The 22,136-nt window shown below is 34.1% G+C and overlaps 1 protein-coding gene across 2 annotated transcripts in view; it reads left to right on the top strand.

Moving 5' to 3' along the window:
- Positions 1-21,220, top strand: part of LOC119578877 (protein Hook homolog 3-like) — a 137,848-nt gene extending 116,628 nt beyond the window's left edge. Inside the window, exons 13-18 of one of the 2 annotated variants that reach the window (XM_037926534.1) lie at positions 12,183-12,334; positions 12,607-12,812; positions 12,940-13,011; positions 16,128-16,255; positions 18,588-18,646; positions 19,961-20,804. In XM_037926534.1, the coding sequence (XP_037782462.1) occupies positions 12,183-12,334; positions 12,607-12,812; positions 12,940-13,011; positions 16,128-16,255; positions 18,588-18,606 (577 nt within the window). In that variant the 3' untranslated portion in view covers positions 18,607-18,646; positions 19,961-20,804. Of the gene's footprint in view, positions 1-12,182; positions 12,335-12,606; positions 12,813-12,939; positions 13,012-16,127; positions 16,256-18,587; positions 18,647-19,960 lie in introns of both variants that reach the window. The other variant, XM_037926533.1, reaches the window with a different exon arrangement.
- The last annotated feature ends 916 nt before the right edge of the window (positions 21,221-22,136 follow it).

Raw genomic sequence — 22,136 nt, 5'->3', positions numbered from 1 at the left:
TCAAGAGATTTGACTTAATTTTTATTGACTGCTTTTGATTTTAAAGAGCTGTATAGGGCCGCCTACCCTTAATTTATCACTTTGTCTCCAAAGGTTACCTAGGGTATGCATCGTGTTGCACACTCACTTTGTTGAATGTAAAGTTAGTAGATACATGTGCAATTTATGAATATTTAGGAGCTTATGTGAGCTTAGTATCTTTTTGCTTTCTAGCCTAGAACTGCAAGTATCATGTGATATAAGAGATACTGCAATATTGCTTTTCAGTTATCATTAACAAAGTATCTTTGTTGTATGACTAATTTCTTTCCTTATTAAGTATGAGTTTAATTTTAAGTATCATACTGTTTTTCATTATATTTCATAATGGCAGCAGTTATACAGAACCCATTTCTATATGGAGATGATATTCATTATCTTTATGATGTCCTCTGTATAGTGAGCTTTACAAGATTACTGTACGTGGCTCAGTATTGGTAATGTGGGGTCTTCTATTGCTGATTCTCTGATGTATTTGATAAATACAGAAAAATTGACAAGATCTGCTTGTCTGATGCAGGTTGAAATAGCCATATAGTTTAAAGTATTTTTTGTGGCCCAAGCAGTTATAAGAAATTGGATTTGTGCCAGTTTTTTTCTGTAAAAATGTGGATAGAAAATTATTAGATGAGGACAGACATGTGAAATGTGACACCTACTAACAAGTCCTATGTGGCCAACTTTGCGCACACTTGGATCTCTAAAATTAGGTTTGTCCTCCATCTCTAGGTTTCATATCAGACAGATCAGTGTTCTAGTCATGTAGATGTTAAGTAGGTGCATGTAGTGAATACTTTTGTGCAATATTTATTTGTATTTTAATTTATTTTGTCATATTACAGTAAAACCCACAAAACTCAGTTAGGAAGACATTATACCTAACCAGTTGTCTTTAGGTTTTTGAAGATACTCCAGGCATCCTGTGTTGTATTTGTTGGTATTCTTTATTTAAAATTCAGTTAAGCATTTTAGTTTTAGTGTCAACTGTCTCTTATATTCTGAGAGTTTTTAGTATTTGGGAATAGAATGCACAGTATTAGAATGCCAGAAAAAAAAACATCTCATGTTCATTTCTGTAGCATGAGTGGAATGCTAAAAGGATAAATAATGGAACATGCACACTGTTAGAACGAGTATAGTAAACATCACACTAGAACACTTAAGATGGTGCTGATATGATGCTAGAGAGGTTGGCTTTATATATTCAGATTTTTTCCCTTTTATTTTTATTATTATCATTATTTTATTTTATTTATTTTTTTTGCTGGAATGTGCGACCAAACATGATAAGTGTGTACTTGCTTGCTACTTGTAGCATGACAGTCAGTTGTTGCATGTGAACTACAAACTACCCCTTACCTTACCTACCAGCACATTGATTTTTATACTCTCACTTTAATCACAAGTAACTGAATAATTTTGAGTTGTTCTGTTTTTGTTTACATTATTAATGTTTTTCAAGGTTACTTAGCATATGTGAAGAGGATGACGACAGTTTGTGTTGCTGTTGGCTTGTTCTGTCTGTTTTGCTAATGGGTTGAGCTAAGATCTTGTAGTGGAGTGGGGGGTTGATGAGAAGGACATTTTTTTGGTCATTAATTTTTTTGAGAACTTAAAGTGAATATATGTTTTTAACATGTTCAACAACAACTTAAAAGTTATTGCACTACAGTAATTTTGACAGAGTCAGTTGCAAGATAATAAGGTAAAGATTTTTTTTTACTATAAAAGTTTCAAATGTATCCATAAATCCAGAATTATGGATTAGTCTTTATATTTTGTTTACTGCAAGCTAAGAATGTGTCTGCCTATCATATTTACATTGATATAAATATTTATATTCTGATAATGCTATCATCATTTTGTTTTTGATATAAAGCTACATTTGAGTGCACAGATTGCATATATTTATGTTTGAAAAGTAGAACATAGTTCGATACTGTATACAAACACAGCAGGCAGTGTTTGTGAAGAACCAGTCTTACTATTATCAATGTTTTACAAATCCTCTTTCTTTATGAGTAAACAAGAAGTGACACACGTCCTAATGTGATTTTTTTTTGAATTGTGGTATTTGAAGAATTTACCAATGTTGACTTCTAAGGACAAGTACCTTAGATAAAGTTCTGAATGGGCACAGTCAAGAGTCGTCAATATACTTATTTTGTCATTGTGAAGCTCAGCAAGCCCTAGCAATCCTGTCCCTTTGTCTGTCACAAGCATCCTCAGTTTTCCTTTGCAGAAAGCTGAGCAATTGCTCTTTTAGATTAACTGGTAGAGGTAAGAGGTTCAGTTTGTAGTAGTCCCAACTGCTAGGTGTGCATTTTTTTTTTTTATATATATATATATACATAATTTACATTATTTTGCATCTTTTTTATATACTTCGTTTTTAAGTTCTATTTTAACTATTAATGTATAAAACCCCAAAATACAATTGATAATTGTGATTAATTCTAAGTTGTTTTATTTAATCATACCCTACCTCGGGGTTGCTTGGGCTTGTTTGCTTGTTTGCTTACTGCACCTGTTCTCTTGCTGTGCTCCAACTCATCTTCTCTTGCATACTAACTGTCTGTCCTGTCTTGTTGTCACTCTAATAACTTCGCTAAGGCTACTTTTCAAAGTAAACATTGAATGATTCCTTGGAAGGTGCATGAAATATATAAAAATATATTTATGTATATGTATGTGTATATCTGTATACTGTATACACACACACACACACACACACACACACACACACACACACACACACACACACACACACACACACACACACACACACACACACACACACACACACACACACACACACACACACACACACACACACACACACACACACACACACACATACATACACTCACACACATATACATATACATATACATATACATATAAATATACATATGAATACATATATATATACATGCATATTATACATACGTACATGCAATATATGCTTAAACATGTGCATATTTGTATGTATTTATGTTTGAAATGTTTAAATGATGGTAACTGATATTCTGGTGTCTAAGATTTATATTTGGTGTATATGAGTGTATCTTTAACCATAGATTTAAGGTCCTTAATTAATTTCATAATATATAATTGCTGTTCTCTTAGGCCTTAGTAGTATATTAACATAGATTTTTGCAGAAGTATTGTACTGAAACATAGTACATATTAATTTGCTTGCTGTTATGAAGGACTTTGTGTTTTGATTTGGCAATTTGATGCAGTGTGAAATGTTGATGATATCAACTCAAAGGTAATGTATTAGTGAAAATGCTTAATTGCTTTGACCAGGAGTAGAACTGAAGTAAATTGATATCTTGAAATAGCAGTAGTGAACTTTTCTGAACTTGCTTTTCCCAGTCTTTTGTTCATATGATATTTCTCTGTGTGAATCTACAAGGTCTTACAGGAAAATGACTGAAAAGGTATTCAATTCAGTTTGCTTACTCTGGTTAAGAGAAGTATGTGTGAAATATACATCAAATATTGCTAAATGAAAAATAAAACAGAAAATATTATAGTGAACATTTATGAATGATTACTAGATTTATGAAAATGTAAGGAAATGCTTAAACTATTTGCTTATATAACTATATGTCACAGAAAATTATTTGGTATCAGAATAGAAAATTTCAGAAAGGTTACAGAAAGAAGACATGAAAATTGACAACTCAACAGGTACTAGAACCAACCAACCAACCAACCTACCTACCTACCTACCTACCTACCTACCTACCTACCTACCTACCTACCTACCTACCTACCTACCTACCTACCTACCTATCTACCTACCTACCTACCTACCTACCTACCTACCTACCTACCTACCTACCTACCTACCTACCTACCTACCTACCTACCTACCTACCTATATACATGTATACATATATACATATACACAAACATTCGTGCATACATGCACTGCTTTTCTCCAGAGACCAGTATCTTTTGTAATATTTTTCTCTTTAGTCATTTTCTCTGTTGCACTATACAGATAATGATATTCATAATAGTGTGAGTAATAGTATGGAGAAGAAATATAAATGAAAAAGGGGCATTAGAGGTGTGGAGATATTGGAAATTACAATATTTTTAATATATTTGTCTCCGCGCCACTGTTTAACCCGCACATTAAAAAATGGAAAAATTAAAAGTTGGTGAGGCAGAGGTGTGCTGCTTTGACCTGGGCTATTCTCTGGCTCATGGCTGGGCTCCTGACACATCATCCCAGCTGCCGGTACCCAGGTGCATGACGTGATTATATGTTGCCTGGCATCAGTGAAATCTTTGCCCAGATGTAATAAAATGTCTTCAGGCAATGGAAGATAGATATGTGGTACAGTTTGTCCTATTAATTATACAAAAGGTTATATGATGCCCCTATGTTTGCTTAAGTATTTAATTGTAGCACAGTGATGTGGTTTACCTGTACAATAATTTATACTGAAATCTTACTGTTTTATTTGGAACTGTACATGTTAGTAAATGATATATTTGAAAGTACCTGGGAAGTGTGAAATGCGCTGCTGCTGGCGGACTGCATCATTGCGAATCATTCATGGTTGAATCAGTTTTCATTGGAACATGACGACTGCACAGTATTCTTTGAGTATCAGTGAATATCTTTATTTAAGATAGAATATTCATCTTTATTTCATCATCATTAAAGTGATGGAAAAATGTGATTATACATTTTGGTGCAATTCTGGTGCTTCTTTAGGATTTAACAAGAAACTTCAGTTTTGCTTTAGTGATCAGCAAGTGTTGGTCTGGTTGATCTATAATACCTACAAAATGTAAATATTTTGCGTGCATTTCCTTTTGAACCTATAAAGTGAAAGAACTACTGCTCGAGAAGGAATATGAGAAACTGGTGAAATGAGTAAGTATTTTTGAAGCATGAATTAGTTCTCACTGATGCAAAGTTGTATCAGATGAAGAAGATATACCATGAGGTCCTTTGGCCATGAGCATCAATTTACCTGGTTTTCCAGGTGTTTTTGCTATGGACGTGAACAAGGATTATTCAGATTACAACTTGGCCATGTTGTTGCCTATACTTGAGACTGGCAGCTGTTGGTGTGAAAATGGTTTGGGCAATTGTCCCACAAAGAGTATAACAACATTAATATGACTGGGAACAAATATATTTAACTGAAGAAATATTTCCTACTTTCTGTGATTGGCTGGAGTTGTTGATTATCTGTACACATGAAGCTAATAAAAACAAGAATTAGTTAATATAGTGTGAAACAGAAACTGGTGTCATATGAGATGGAAGGAATTGTGAGGTACCCATACAAAACTTTATTTCATCTGATTTATCAAGGTCCGGAATTGTATGGTAGTGTTTATGGTGTTATTTTAAGATGTGCTGATGAAATTTGTGAGGAACAGTATATTATGGTAATTATTTGCACTGTTGAAATATAAGGTGCTGGATGTGTGCATAAGATATTAAACATGTAAATCTGTGCTAATCAAGCTAAGACACTTTTTCCCCTCTTTTGTACGGTGCACAAGTTTTTCTTTCAGTGGAATTTCTTCCTGATAATGCTGTTGCTACATTTCCAATAGAAAGTGGAACACATTTTGTGCTGTACAACCCATCTTACAAAACACCGCAAAAAATATTGATCTCTTCTCACTTGTCCTAAAAATCCATATCTTCTCACTCGTCAAGTCATTCAGGAAAATGCTTAATTGCTTTGACCAGGAGTAGAACTGAAGTAAATTGATATCTTGAAATAGCAGTAGTGAACTTTTCTGAACTTGCTTTTCCCAGTCTTTTGTTCATATGATATTTCTCTGTGTGAATCTACAAGGTCTTACAGGAAAATGACTGAAAAGGTATTCAATTCAGTTTGCTTACTCTGGTTAAGAGAAGTATGTGTGAAATATACATCAAATATTGCTAAATGAAAAATAAAACAGAAAATATTATAGTGAACATTTATGAATGATTACTAGATTTATGAAAATGTAAGGAAATGCTTAAACTATTTGCTTATATAACTATATGTCACAGAAAATTATTTGGTATCAGAATAGAAAATTTCAGAAAGGTTACAGAAAGAAGACATGAAAATTGACAACTCAACAGGTACTAGAACCAACCAACCAACCTACCTACCTACCTACCTACCTACCTACCTACCTACCTACCTACCTACCTACCTACCTACCTACCTACCTACCTACCTACCTACCTATCTACCTACCTACCTACCTACCTACCTACCTACTACCTACCTACCTACCTACCTACCTACCTACCTACCTACCTACCTACCTACCTATATACATGTATACATATATACATATACACAAACATTCGTGCATACATGCACTGCTTTTCTCCAGAGACCAGTATCTTTTGTAATATTTTTCTCTTTAGTCATTTTCTCTGTTGCACTATACAGATAATGATATTCATAATAGTGTGAGTAATAGTATGGAGAAGAAATATAAATGAAAAAGGGGCATTAGAGGTGTGGAGATATTGGAAATTACAATATTTTTAATATATTTGTCTCCGCGCCACTGTTTAACCCGCACATTAAAAAATGGAAAAATTAAAAGTTGGTGAGGCAGAGGTGTGCTGCTTTGACCTGGGCTATTCTCTGGCTCATGGCTGGGCTCCTGACACATCATCCCAGCTGCCGGTACCCAGGTGCATGACGTGATTATATGTTGCCTGGCATCAGTGAAATCTTTGCCCAGATGTAATAAAATGTCTTCAGGCAATGGAAGATAGATATGTGGTACAGTTTGTCCTATTAATTATACAAAAGGTTATATGATGCCCCTATGTTTGCTTAAGTATTTAATTGTAGCACAGTGATGTGGTTTACCTGTACAATAATTTATACTGAAATCTTACTGTTTTATTTGGAACTGTACATGTTAGTAAATGATATATTTGAAAGTACCTGGGAAGTGTGAAATGCGCTGCTGCTGGCGGACTGCATCATTGCGAATCATTCATGGTTGAATCAGTTTTCATTGGAACATGACGACTGCACAGTATTCTTTGAGTATCAGTGAATATCTTTATTTAAGATAGAATATTCATCTTTATTTCATCATCATTAAAGTGATGGAAAAATGTGATTATACATTTTGGTGCAATTCTGGTGCTTCTTTAGGATTTAACAAGAAACTTCAGTTTTGCTTTAGTGATCAGCAAGTGTTGGTCTGGTTGATCTATAATACCTACAAAATGTAAATATTTTGCGTGCATTTCCTTTTGAACCTATAAAGTGAAAGAACTACTGCTCGAGAAGGAATATGAGAAACTGGTGAAATGAGTAAGTATTTTTGAAGCATGAATTAGTTCTCACTGATGCAAAGTTGTATCAGATGAAGAAGATATACCATGAGGTCCTTTGGCCATGAGCATCAATTTACCTGGTTTTCCAGGTGTTTTTGCTATGGACGTGAACAAGGATTATTCAGATTACAACTTGGCCATGTTGTTGCCTATACTTGAGACTGGCAGCTGTTGGTGTGAAAATGGTTTGGGCAATTGTCCCACAAAGAGTATAACAACATTAATATGACTGGGAACAAATATATTTAACTGAAGAAATATTTCCTACTTTCTGTGATTGGCTGGAGTTGTTGATTATCTGTACACATGAAGCTAATAAAAACAAGAATTAGTTAATATAGTGTGAAACAGAAACTGGTGTCATATGAGATGGAAGGAATTGTGAGGTACCCATACAAAACTTTATTTCATCTGATTTATCAAGGTCCGGAATTGTATGGTAGTGTTTATGGTGTTATTTTAAGATGTGCTGATGAAATTTGTGAGGAACAGTATATTATGGTAATTATTTGCACTGTTGAAATATAAGGTGCTGGATGTGTGCATAAGATATTAAACATGTAAATCTGTGCTAATCAAGCTAAGACACTTTTTCCCCTCTTTTGTACGGTGCACAAGTTTTTCTTTCAGTGGAATTTCTTCCTGATAATGCTGTTGCTACATTTCCAATAGAAAGTGGAACACATTTTGTGCTGTACAACCCATCTTACAAAACACCGCAAAAAATATTGATCTCTTCTCACTTGTCCTAAAAATCCATATCTTCTCACTCGTCAAGTCATTCAGGATATGTGTACTGAATGGAAAAGTGTTATCTTACCTTATACCCATTTTACTGATATGGAAAGTACATCCTTGGAAGGTGCTAAGATCTTAGCACTCTAATATATCATCTGGCTTAAAATTGGTTATAAAACAATGCTGTTCAGAACAAGTGAAACATATTTAGAAGCTGTTAATGATTTGTGCATGATGAGGAAGGCTGAGTATTGTACAGGAGTATTGATTGCAGTGAGTGGCAAGCACTTATGAACCTGTAATATAAACATTTTTTATACTTTATATTTTTACTGATTTCAAGGAAAAATAAGAGGACAGTTCCAGCAGAAGAGAACATATGATATGGTCACTAATAGATTAGTCTTTCAGATACCTCAGTAATTTATGAGTATGTAATAAAAGTTTCATGTCTGCAATATCAAATTGGAATCGGAGCATTTTGATATTGTTTGCTAGGGGTGCAAGACCTATATAAGAAAATACACAAGCACTTTAGAAAGAAACTTAATGAGTTCTTGGAAAGGACAAGGGATATTAATTTTATGCACCTTACTGAATAACAGTTTGCAGGAAGAATAAAGGTCAATATCAATGATGTGGTGACATTTTTGTGTAATGTTGAGTACTTGGCATGCATTGATTCCAAATAATTGCAGCATATCTATGTTATTGAACAAGAATAAGTTAAATCATCATCTACAGTAACAGAGTGTAAGAATAAATATCGGAGCCTGTCCTTGGACTAGGCTGTAAGGAGCTGGAAACTGAACTTCAGGTTATTTAGTTTTATTGTAAAATTTTTCATTTCCTGATGGAAGTTTGCATCTGTTTTTTCCTCATAATGAGGACACTGATGTAATTGCATTTATTCCTTAAGTTGTACACATCAGTGTGGCTAACAGACACATAACCATAATTTGGAACTCCAGAAAGTGAAACAAAAAGAAAGAAGATTTAATTGGGTTATAGCTAGTATTCAGTGTGTTTCTTCAATGGGTGACTCCTACAATATTTAAGTATTGATTTACTGTTGTGATACTGCAAAACAAACTTCCAGCAGTATTGGCTCTTGAATAGAGAGCTTGTGTAATATATGAATGTAACTTGAATTTAAAAGGAACACAGGACTTTATCATCACCAAATTAATAATTCCCAACCATGAAAGAAAACCAGTACACTTATTTTTCAGATAACACAACAACAAAACATAAACAAAAATATATTGTCAGGTCCTTGCACATGGTTACTGGAAAGCATCCTTTGGGAAAGCATTGTTTGGTACATAGAAACAATTTTCCCTTATTAGATGAATGGGTTTTGGACTGGATAAAAGTTGCAACACAACTTTATCCAAAAAGGAAAGTTTGCTTCTATTTTCCAGCCATTGAAAATTGATATAATAATTGAAAGATATGTGCACCCAACTAAATGGATAAAAATGTTATGGAAATGCTATGGTATGACCAAAAGATTTCTGCATAAAGATTATTTTAAAATATTGGAAGGTAGATACATGCTATAGTTCTAAGTGTTGCATCTTGCTGAAAAAGATTTTTTTCTGATATTACCAGTGAATAAAAAGCATATATTTTTTCTTACTGAGTTTGTTTGAGGTGGATTATACAACAGTGTCAGGCTTTTTTGATGAAAGCCTTTGAAATAAATTGAGAATTGCAAAATATATAGAAACTATGAAACTGATGAATACAAAATTGCATTACTGTATTCTTACATGATATAAAAAGTGTAATAAACAGCTGTTAAACATATAGTACTTGAAGTGCATGAGGCCCATCAGATGCTTGAATGTGGTCCACAGCCCATTTGCTGCTCTTGCTTTGCCTGATTATGTTTTTTTGTTATCTCTTAAGAGTATCACTTATATATCTAATGACACATTGCTCAAGTGTTCTGATGAAGAGAGAAAGTTTCCTTGAGTAAAATACTCAATGGACTTGTATCAGTAAAAGAACAGTAAGCCTAGGTACCAAGAGATAGGTTTATTGTTTATTTATGGCATGAAGGGTGCTACTGTGCACTGACTGGAGATAAAGAAACATGCACTGGTTTGCTGTTAAAAACTCTCAGTGGGTGTGTGAATATTTGTCATAAAACAGCTGCCTGAACTGCTCAGTTATATATTTTTGGCCCCCAACATGCCCACTAGTAGAACAGAACAAAAGGTGGCAACCTATCTTTCTTCAGTAGCTATGGAAAAGAAAAAAGTAAGAATTGCCAGTTCACTGGTTTCTTCATGAAAAAGGGATGGAAATCTGCAAAAAAAACAAACTAGTGGAGCCTGTAGAAAGAGGTTGGGATGAGTTTTGCCAAAGATGATGGCACCACATGTGAATGTGAAAAATTGAATTGCCTATTTGTACAAAATTATTATGGTACCAAATAACCTTTCTAAAAATAAATGCAAAATGGATTGATATGTGATTTTGGATGTGAAATCAGTGATCAGTGAAAATAAGTGATCCTACAACTTGAGCTCATAAGACGTATTTGAATAGCAGTGTTTACATCTGGCAGGTATTTACCTACATATCTGAAAAATGTCATTATAACACAGGCATTGATTGAATGCTAAAGGTTTGAAGTATGGTTTTAGGACATTCTCTATATTTTCTTTAAGATACTTCCATATATATGAATACTGAATTTTTACTATGATGATCTATGTTGACCATGGCATAATGCTCTAAAGGATAGCATTACCATACCGGAAAATCCAAATTTATTTACAGGAGAATGCTTTTGTAAATACCAAAAGTAAGGATTGTCACATGAGCTTTATCCTAGGAAAAATACAGTGGATAATGAATACTGATTGTTGTATCTGTGTTCAGTCTTGATATCTGACAACAGGATTACAAACATGGAAAACAAATATTATTCATGTGTCTCTTTTGTAGGCAGCTTTGGCAATATTTATGTACTTTTATAGCATGATGTGTCCTTCATAGACGTTTTTTCAAAAAAAAAAATTAATATTGACTTGATTACACCAGTGAAAGACCTAAAAGAATCACTGCAGCCAAGGAAATAAACTGTACTCCTATGTACTTAATTTGTGAAATGTCCTTATCTTGGTGGAAATGGAAGAAATAGTATTAAGTAATGTTATCAGGATAAAAAACTTTCTTTTTGATGTCTATGTGTGGGCTGTATGCATGCATGGGTGTGTATACAGTGTATGGTATCCCAGTTCTCAATTGCACTCGAGTTGAAATTCAAATGCAGAGGCAAGTGTTACGAATATGCATAGTTATGTGTACAGGCTGTAACTGATATTTTTTTATGACTGATATCTGGCAAACTTTTTAATGAATTCTTAAGTATTTGATATGAATATGTTTTCTTTCTGCAGGGAGTTTACTTTTATTTATTTATTTTTTGCCTTTTTTTTTAACTGTAGATAAATTTCACAACTTATGCCTTGTATTTTTTTTGTGTGTGAGAATTGTCTTTTTCCAGGTAATACTGTGCATTTTTCATTTTGCTTCTTATTTATTACAAGTTTCTTATGAGTCTGAAGAAGCCAGGGTTGGTGGTTTGAAAATGCACGTGAAAGGGTGTTGAGTCCATGGATCGCTTCTTGTTATTTTTTCAGTTAAATGGTTATACTAATGAATTTAGTCATCAGGTGTAGCTCAACTTCTGAGCTATTAAAGATGACAAAACTCCCTTCTGTTATAGCAGGTTTAGAGAAAATGGGAAGACCGTAAATGTACTTTTGTCTGTGTAGAAGGTGTTATTTATAGAGAATTTACAAAAGGAATGTACATAGGAAATGTACAGAGGAATTCACATGTGTATTTTTTACATAGAAAATTGATCTAAGAATTGAGAAACTGACAAAGAAATCTTTATAGACTGTTGAAGAGACAGAAAAATTTCCAGGGCAACTTTTCTCTTGAGGTCCAATATTTTTTTACCTGAAAATTGAAATACCTTTTTGAACCCAGAATCTTTAGCTTACACTTGACTTGAACCTCCTGGCAGACAACTGAATCATCGCATTATGGAGCTAGAGAGTGAGGTGGAAGAGGCAAAGGCATCATCAGTTATGGCTCCTATGGCCATGGCTGCAGCATCACCATCAAGGTCTGCAGGAGGAAAGAATGGTGATGTAGATAGAAAGATGGCAGAGCAAAGTAAGTTTATATTTCATCTTCTCCTATTTAGAAATATTTTATACCTTTTTAGGGGGTATCTGAATTTGAAAGTCATCAAGAGGTTTATGTCTGTCGCATAAGATTGGAAAAAGCTGGTTTATGTTAATGATTTTTCAGAACTTATTTGCATTATCTATTCTATATGCAGACATATTATGTGTATCTCCACATATTACACATTATGGAGTGTGACTGAAGTATGACTAATACTTCTGTATTAGTGTGATGTTAATATATCCCTCTTGCGAAAGGTGAGAGGATTGCATCACTGGAAGAAAGTCTTGCAAAGAAGGAAAGTGAGATGGCAGCCATGGAAGAGAGGTACAAAAAGTATCTTGGGAAGGCCAAGTCTGTCATCAAGACACTTGACCCCAAGCACAACCCAGCTCTGGTTCCTGATGTCTCAAACCTCAGGTCGACCATCCATGAAAAGGAACGCATTATTGAGAATTTGGAGGTGAGAGTGAGAGAGCAGTTAAAATGGTTACAAAGTAAATTTTCTATCAAATTCTTTTCATACTCACCATGATGGATCATAGGCAGTACTTTGAGGAATGTCAACTTATTTTTGAATTTCATTTCAGCGTGAAAATGAGAAGACCAAAATGATACGTGATATGGAAGAAAAGCTGATTACCACTGCCTTCTACAATTTTGTAAGTTGAGAGAAAAAACATGGGGGCCGAAGTCTATCCAAATGTTTGCAGTTTCATCTTTGCACTCTATTTATTTATTATTATTATTGTTATTGTTATTACTATTATTATTATTATTATTATTATTATTATTATTTTTTTTTTTTTTAAGATTTATTTATTTTTCTGTGCTAAGAATTTAGTATAAGAACTTTGAAAGCAAGATTAATTTGTAATGAATTTTAAAGCTGCTCTACCACAAAAGGTTTTAATCTCTTTTTTTTGCAGTAGTTTATCAGATTAGGGGCATAACCAATGGGAAAGTATATTTTGGTTAATAATTTTAAACCTAGTGGTTGTGAGTTTGTATTGTCAGCCATAGACTTTTGTGAATTTTGTTGCACACAGATTGCTCAACAAGGGCACAGCCACCATGTCAATTAGTAGGTCCTAGTGACTGCACCTGATTTTCCTGTACTTTGAATTTGAAGATTTTTTATTCTTTTAATGCTCTTAATATCAATACTGTTATTATTGTTATGGATATCATTATTAGTATAATGTTACTTAAATACTGATAACAATAAATATAGTTACTTAATATAAAATTTAAAGGTTAAGCTTAAGACAATCAAGAAAGGAAAGACAACACCAAGAACGGATTATAGTGCTTTATTGAAAAAACAAACCATTCGAGAAGAATATGCGGTGGCTGTTCAAAATCGATTTAATTTGCTTGAAGACCAAGGAAATACTAAGTGGGAAACATTTAAAGAGGCGCTGGTATCGGTAGCAAAAGAACTTATACCTAAATGTGAGAAAAAGTCAAAGAGCAAGTGGATGATGAATGAAATCTTGGACAGAATGCGCTCTAGGCAACAGCTTTAAAACCGCGGAAGCAGCGAGTACAAGCAAGCGAGCAAAGGAATAAGAAGGAAATGTAGAGAAGCTAAAGAGATCTGGCTTAATGAACAATGTGAAGAAATTGAAAGACACAAAACCAACGAACCAGGCGCAATGTACAGAAAGATTAAGGAAGTAACAGTTTTCAAAGGTTGTTCTTCTACAGGATGCATAAGATCCAAGAATGGAGAAGTCTTAATGGAAAAGGACAAAATCCTTGAACGCTGGACCAAATACATCGGTGAACTTTTTGCAGATTATAGGGGCAACAAACCAGAAATAAGAAAGGCCATCGAGGGCCCGAAGTTAGAGGCGCATTACAAAAAATGAAGAGGAATAAGACTGCAGGATCTGATGAAGTCGTCACCGAGATGATTGTTGTACTGGAAGACTTTGGTATAGAGAAGCTTACCAAAGTTTTGAACGAGGTATATGACAGCAGACAAATCCCAGAAGATCTCAGCAAATCTATTTTCATAGCCCTCCCCAAGAAACTGGCGCAATTGAATGTTAATTACACAGAACGATTAGCCTAATGAGCCATGTGATAAAAATTCTACTCCGTTCAATATGGTGTTAATTGCAGAGTCAGAAGAGAAGCTGCAAGAGATACTAGACAAAGTGGTTGAAGCCAGCGAAAAGAAGGGGCTTACCATAAACTGTAGAAAGACAGAATGTATGGTAATCAGCAAACAAAAAGTTGCTAAACAATGTAAGATACGGATTGGTGACATCTTGATAAAACAAGTACAGAAATTCAACTATCATGGCAGCATGATAACGGAAGATGGCAAATATGATCAAGAAATCAGAAGACGAATTGGAATGGCAAAAGCTGCACTTGAAAAACTGGGCAAAATAATGAAGAACAACAAAATTTCTATGTCAACAAAAATCAGAATGCTGAACGGTTATGTGTTTTCCATCCTCACGTATGGTAGCGAATGCTGGACTATTTCACAGGGTATGGAGAAACGAATTGAATCGGCAGAAATATGGTTTCTCAGGAGAATGATGAGAATATCTTGGACAGATAAAATGTCAAACCAGGAAGTGCTGGAGAGAGCAGGAACAAAGCATTTTCTTCTGAAGAGTATCTGAAAGAGACAGTTGGAATTTTTGGGACACGTAATGCGAAAGGAAGAGCTAGAACATCTTAGCATGACAGGCAAGATCGATGGAAAACGAAGCAGGGGCAGACAAAGACTATTCAAACAGCAAGCATAAGTAGATGGACAAGTATAACGGAACGAGAATTTTTGAATACCACAAAAGACAGAAAGAGGTGGAAATCCATGATCGCCAACGTCCTTGTGGGACAGGGCACTTGAGAAGAAGAAGAATATAAAATTCTGTTGGAAAATCAAGGAAAAGTGTAAACAGGTTATAGGTAGAACTAGTAATTGACTCCTTGGTGACTAATCACTGTATAAACACAATTGATAAACTAAAATTACATAGGACATGGCCTATAATCATTCCATTTGCATGCAGTGAGTATAATATTAACCTGTTAGATCCAGGTGCCTTGCTGCCTCCACAAAATGGCCCAAAATCCAGGCATTAGTCTTACTTGAGTGGCAGCCCTCCTGGGTGTGTGGCTTGTAGGCCTGGCCCACACAGACAGTTGTGTTCAGTGTCAAGACTCTGATTGCCCTTTGCAGAGTTATTATCTAGTTGTGCATACTCATTTTTTGCTTTTTTGCCATTTTTCAAGGTCTATATTTGTCCTTTTGATATACTGCATCAAAATGGTAATAGAGTGTTTTACTTGCACAGACACCGTATCATCTCTCTAGGTAGTTTTATAACTTTGCGCAATAACAATAACAATAAGCATAATTTGGTTATTTTGTTTTTTTTCCCTAATATTCACTTCCTGTGCTACTGGTCATCAAAAGTAGGACTAAGATCATGAGTATGGAAATAGTATACTCCCTGGAACTGATGCTCTTCCAGCTATGGCTCATGGATGATACATTCCACACTTGTTTACCGATAGAAATAATGCTAGAGCTCCTTCCTAAATGCTCATTGAGTTTACTCCCCCTGACTGCATATTCCTGTCACCTGGCCCTCAGCCAAAATTTTTCATGATGTCACCTGGATCCCAGGGATAATATAAACTTATGAGTAGTTTCATACCTTCATCTTTATTAAGTATAAGAGAACTTTTTGCAATGGCTTTTGATCAGTAGTATCATAGTGAATTATGGATTTGATTTTCCTTTCAGGGCATGCAAATGCACAGGCAGATGATAAATCAGCGGCTCACCACGATGGACCAAGGTCAGTCCTTCCTCTCACGGCAACGCCAGGCATCTTCCCGTCGTGTCCCTATGGGTAGCAATGTTGGCAACAGGTTTGAAACATGATTTTTTTGTTTTTGTTGGATCCCTTGCAAGCTTTGTAACTACTAAGTAAGCAACATATACTATGAGAAGTTATACTCAGGCCTTTCATTTTGAGTGTCAGGCAAGAAAAAGAGCTGTACTTTTTTCCAAAAGGCTTTGATATTTAGGCATTTACTTGTGACTGTGAGTGCCTAGCTTAAAGTGATACTAGGGAAAAATATGAATGTAAGGGTTTCTTTTCCATTTGTAAATAACCATTTTTCAGATTTTGTAGTAACCCTTTCAAATACAAATAAATGCTAATGAGAAAATGAGAATACATTCCTTCGTTCAAATTATTACTGAGAGAACAGGATGTATTTTATTAGTAGTACACTTACATTTGCTGTTGAAATGTGCCTTTTTATGCTGTCTAGGGAATACAGGGAGGAACTGCCAGACTAAGTTCTCAGAGTTGTATAGATATCAGTATAAAGTTGTATTTCTTTTATTGCCAGAGCTTACTGTAATTGCCATAACACAATTTCAAAATGTTAATAATTGATATTAACACTTATTTGATGTGAAAAATGGAATCTTTGTTACTAACTGTAAGAAAAAAAAAGGTTCTGCATCCATTTTTATACTTACATTGATACATGTGCATTCACACACACATGATACATCAAATATGAAGAGTAATATGTGATATATATTATGTAATATTTAATGGAAGATTTAAGAAATACAAAAGCTAAAGCACAAATGTGTATACAAGTTTGTCTGAATGCATCTTGCGTATGTAGTTTTATTTACTGCATGGCATTATATTCCTTGAATACAGATTTTTGGAAATTTGTATAAAATGAACATACATTTTAGAGCTTCTCTTTGTAGAGAATCAAAAAGATTCTGGGACCTCACTTGATTCTTTATCAAACTGTAGTAGATTGTCTTGAGGTAGAACAATGTTACGTTCAATGAGTTTGTTTAATTTTTTCTATATTTTGTATTCTGTTGTTTTACTCTGTCTGAATTTCACATTGGCTTTGTGATTTTTATTTTCTTTTGAAAATGTTATCTAAATAAAGTGTATAATACACAGGAGGTCTGCAGTTTTAGGCACCCTTATGTATAATGTATCACTAAAATTTATGTTCATAATGTAGTGACTGAAGATTGCTTTATCCCTCACAGTATAACCAAGTCATTGACAGATATTGCTTTGTTATGATGCTGCACTTTTTGCTCATATATTTTTGGAATTCAGATACACAGTTATTTGATACTGTTTTTAGTGCTTGTTTGTTCTATTTATTTTGTGAGATTTTATCTTCCTTTGTTTAACCTAATGCATTATAATTATTTATGGATACTGCATAAGATTCTTCTCAATATCATGCATAATTATAAATGTTTTAAAATGTTTATAATGTAGGAAGGTTGTCTTACTAACCATGTATACGCCAAACTTGCAACATTCACAGATCCGAAACTGCAGTGCCAAGCATATTCAGCTGCGCAAAACATGTGTGAAAGCAGCATATATAGGCCGTAATGATAAAGATGATGATAACTTGTTAATAGCAATGATTATAATGATGATGATTATTATTACTATTCTAACAACTGCCATTATGGTGTAATGGTGGTAGTAATTGTAACAACAATAATATTGATAAGAGTAAGAACATGATAATAAGGCAGTGTTATAAGTAATTATTGCAACAAAGAAAAGATAAAAATATTGATAATGATAACAGTAATAATTGTAACAGTAACAGTAATAGTAATGATATTGATAATGGTGATAATGGTAAAATTAATAATGATAATGATATAATAATAATGATCATGATAATGATAATAATAATAATGATAATAATAATAATAACAAAAAAAATAATAATATTAACAAAAATAATAATGATAATAATAACAGTAATGATAATGATAATAATAATAACAATAAGAAAAAAAGTATAATGATAATGATGAATGATGTCAATAACAATGATAATACTGACAATGGTGAGGTCAGGGAGAGGCGAGATCCTGTGTGTCATGGTGTGGTACCAAAACCTGAAACAGATCAAGCTCATGTTACGGCATAAGTGTAAATGTTAGTACTTTGGTATACATGGTTACGACACCTTTAACCAATTGATTGCAAGATAGAGTATGTACATACATGCCATATCCTCTGTGAATGCAGAGTGCAGTGAATAAAGTTATGGTGCTAATGATTCTGAACTCCAGAATGTATGAGCAATGCTGTGGAAATTGCTTTTCCGGAAGTGCAAGTACTTGTTTGCATAATTTTTTGACTTGAAAGTAACCCTTATTTTATGTGCGTTTCAGTGAGTTTTATGACTATTAGCGACAGCGATTGTGTGGTTCGCGCCCCATCCCCATGCATGGTTAGTAAGTTGTGTCGACAAGTTGCATGTGTCGATACACATACACATGTATGTATACCTTCCTGAATATTGAATATGTTTTTACGTTAGGTTAGTTTATTGAAGATTAGTGATCCATTCTTTGATTTTTTTTTTTTTTTTGCATAAGATTTTCTTAGAATGTCATAAATATCTTCTAAAATGTAATCTGATATATATTTAGATATCAGTATAAAAAGTATTAGTTTTAGGGGTGGATAATATTTTTTTTATTATCCAAAATTTTGGATTTTTGCTCTTTCATCTTAAGGTGATTTGATAAAAATGACTTCATTTAGAATCATATTAGTATTTTTTTTTTTTTTTTGTAATGAAGACTTATTTATTTGAAGAGGTTTAATAAATGAGGTTAAACTACATTATGCCTGTAGTTCATATGAGTGAGTTGATTACCAAATCTTTCATGATGCCTCGTCATAAAACTCCCAACTATCGTCTTTTACCAGACCCTTTTAGCATTATTCCCTCTGCTTCCTGTATCCTCTTGTCAGTTTGCCTTTAGCTTGCTCTTACTTCCTCAGACAATCCACTCATTTTCGAGGGAATTCAAATCATGGTATTAATATAATATCTCACTCAAGAGTGTTGCCTGTCTGTACTGTTATGATCATTACAGGTGAAATGCTTATGGTTTAATGAACAATACAGAGTATGGTTTTAATTTTTTTTTTTTGTTAAGATTATTAATCTTATGGCTATTTCTATTATTTGTAACTCAAATCTCAGTTGCTTTGTTGGTTATAAGAGAAGGTCCATTAAATCATTGCTCTCCTAGAAATAATTATGCTTAGGCAAGTGGATGTTCTTATCTTAAAAACATTTCCTTTAAGGAGAGTAGAATGTAGAAACCAATGATAAACGATTGCCTTAACAAAATTATATAGGATCATACAAGGTGCTAGTGAATTAACCTTTCAGAAAAAAGGGAGTTGAGGAAAGCTTTTCCCAGAATTGCTTCACACAGTGTTGTAATTCTTTTATAGAACAAGGACTCAGGGGAACACATTTGTTAGTTGAATCAGTTGTATATATGTATATGTTATGTAGCTAATTGACATTTGACATATTTCATGTGATATTGTAGGATATAATAATTTACATTATTTTGGAATGTAGAATATTAATTTCAAATTTTGAAATGGACTGATAAGCAACATAAAATAAAGAATGGCATTGTAGAAATTTCCATGTTGCCACATTTTTATTAATTTTTTTCTTTATCTTGCATCCTATGTATCTATGAGATACTAATGATTTTCTCCCTCCTCCTTCCAGACATACTCCGTCCAGTAGTCAGTTTGAAGACATGCGGATCAGCTGACTCCGTGTGTGCTCGTAGTGCAGAATAGATAGTATTATACAATCAAATCTTTCAAATTAGGATATCAATGTGATAAATAAAATTTCTGTATTTTCAGCAAAGTATTGAATTTTACAGCAAGGGAATTAATGAATAGAAAACAAGCATGTTTAAAATGCCGTTATTAAACAAATGTATGTTTCTTTACTGTTTCCAAATTTGATTTCTCAATGTAATACTGAGACAGCAAAATGGGTTGGAGTAAAATATGAAAAGGATGGGCATTGACTGAACCCCTTTTAAGTTTTGAATCATATTTTGGTTCTATAAAGTTGTAGTTAGCTTTTAAATAAGTTACCTTAGTTACAAAACGAGTTTAGTTAGCACCTCACCATGGAGAATTTCTGCACAGGGTGTTGGCACACAAATGAATGACAGAGAGCAATAATATATCTAACCTGCACAAAATTTGGAGACTGTTTGATTCTGGCCAAGCTTTAAGTTTTGCCTGTGCTCCAATATGTTACCTTTGGGGGGAGTCTAGAAAAGACACTGACCAAAGAATGATGGGATGATTCTTTCATAGCAACATTGCATATCAATTTTCACACTGATTATATGATGTGCTAAGTGATTATTAGTGTATTATTATTTTTTTTTTGTATGAAGTAATTAAAAAAAAATATGATTCATGTGCTCTATCCAAGCAGCATTGTTGCACAAACTTGTTTCACATTTTTAAATTTTACAAGCTTGAATTACTCTATGTAAATTGTTCTATGTTGTGTATGTTGCATAATATTAAAGAGTATATGAAAATGGTACTTATAAATGACATGTACTCATATAAATGTGATATCTGAAAGTAAGTGTTGAGTTAATAATTTGGAGATATACTTACATGAGCATACCAAGTGTCCAAAATGTATTTTGTAAGTAATTGATGTAGAGGTGTGGGAATCCTTTTTCTAAAAAGTGTAAACAGTGTCCCTGTTATAAACTTCTCCATATGTTTAACAATTTTACTTTAAGTCTTCTGTTCTATATACTTGGATAGCTACTAAATTTTCAGTTACTTGGGAAGATGGCAAACCATATATATATGGCATCAGGATATGAAGTGCTGTCATTTAAATGCAGGTTATTCATGCCTTCCTACTTTAGGTTTTAAGGTTAAGCTATTGGTTAGGTTTTATAATGTAGAAAAGTCTAAATAAATAAACATTAGTTATCTAGCCAAATCTTTATTTACCTAAAGTCAAATATTAACCCATTTCCACTGGAGATGGCATGTATATATCAACCGCATCTACTGTGATTTTAGTTCAGTAATTAATTTTTTACTTAAATGGCTCCACAAGTGCTTAGGCACCAAGGAGTCCTGCACACCCTACTTTCCAAGAAGCAAACTGCCAGGGACCCTTGTGTGCATCACCCACGCGGGCGGCCAAATCAGAGCGTAAACTCCGGGTTTATGGCTGGGATTATATTGAAGTTTATGCGGTGTTTTGTGTTCTCATAAAGCTAAAATGTAATCTCAACACTTGTTGCAATGGTTGGAAGATTTAGTATAGAGTCCAGAATCTATTGTAATGCCAAGTGCATTACTCTCAGTAACATATTTACCAATATATCATGTTAAAATAAAAAATTATTTTTTTTGATGTCCACCGCATTACAAGGCAGCATAACACACCTCAGAGTAACCATAGGTGCATAGTCTGATGCCTCAATCTGCACATAAATTCGTGCTATTGCGACCTTGTCCGAGCAAACCCGACATCGCCTCCTCCTGCTGCCAGCGATCTCTGAAACGGCGTGTCATTGATTGTGAAGAGCATGCCTCACTGCAGTGGGTGGTCTTGCTGCAGCTCTGCTCCAAGTTGAGTTGGCCCCTTCTCTGAACTGCCCCAACAGCTCAGAGCGAGGCTAACTTGGAAGGCCTCCTGAGATTCCTCTGATCCCAGGGCAGGCACGATGGATGGCCCAGGCATTGACAATGGCCATATCATAAAGGAAAAAGACCTTCCTGTACAAGACCTTGGAGCGGCAAGTTGTGGGATAGTAACTGGCCATCTGATTACCAACATCACACCCTTCATGCTGATGTTGTAATCTTTTACACCAACAGCTTATCCCATCCATTGCAGC

This window comes from Penaeus monodon, chromosome 11 (genome assembly GCF_015228065.2).
Source record: "Penaeus monodon isolate SGIC_2016 chromosome 11, NSTDA_Pmon_1, whole genome shotgun sequence".
Taxonomy (NCBI): domain Eukaryota; kingdom Metazoa; phylum Arthropoda; class Malacostraca; order Decapoda; family Penaeidae; genus Penaeus; species Penaeus monodon.
This window is presented reverse-complemented; position numbering and strand designations above follow the sequence as displayed.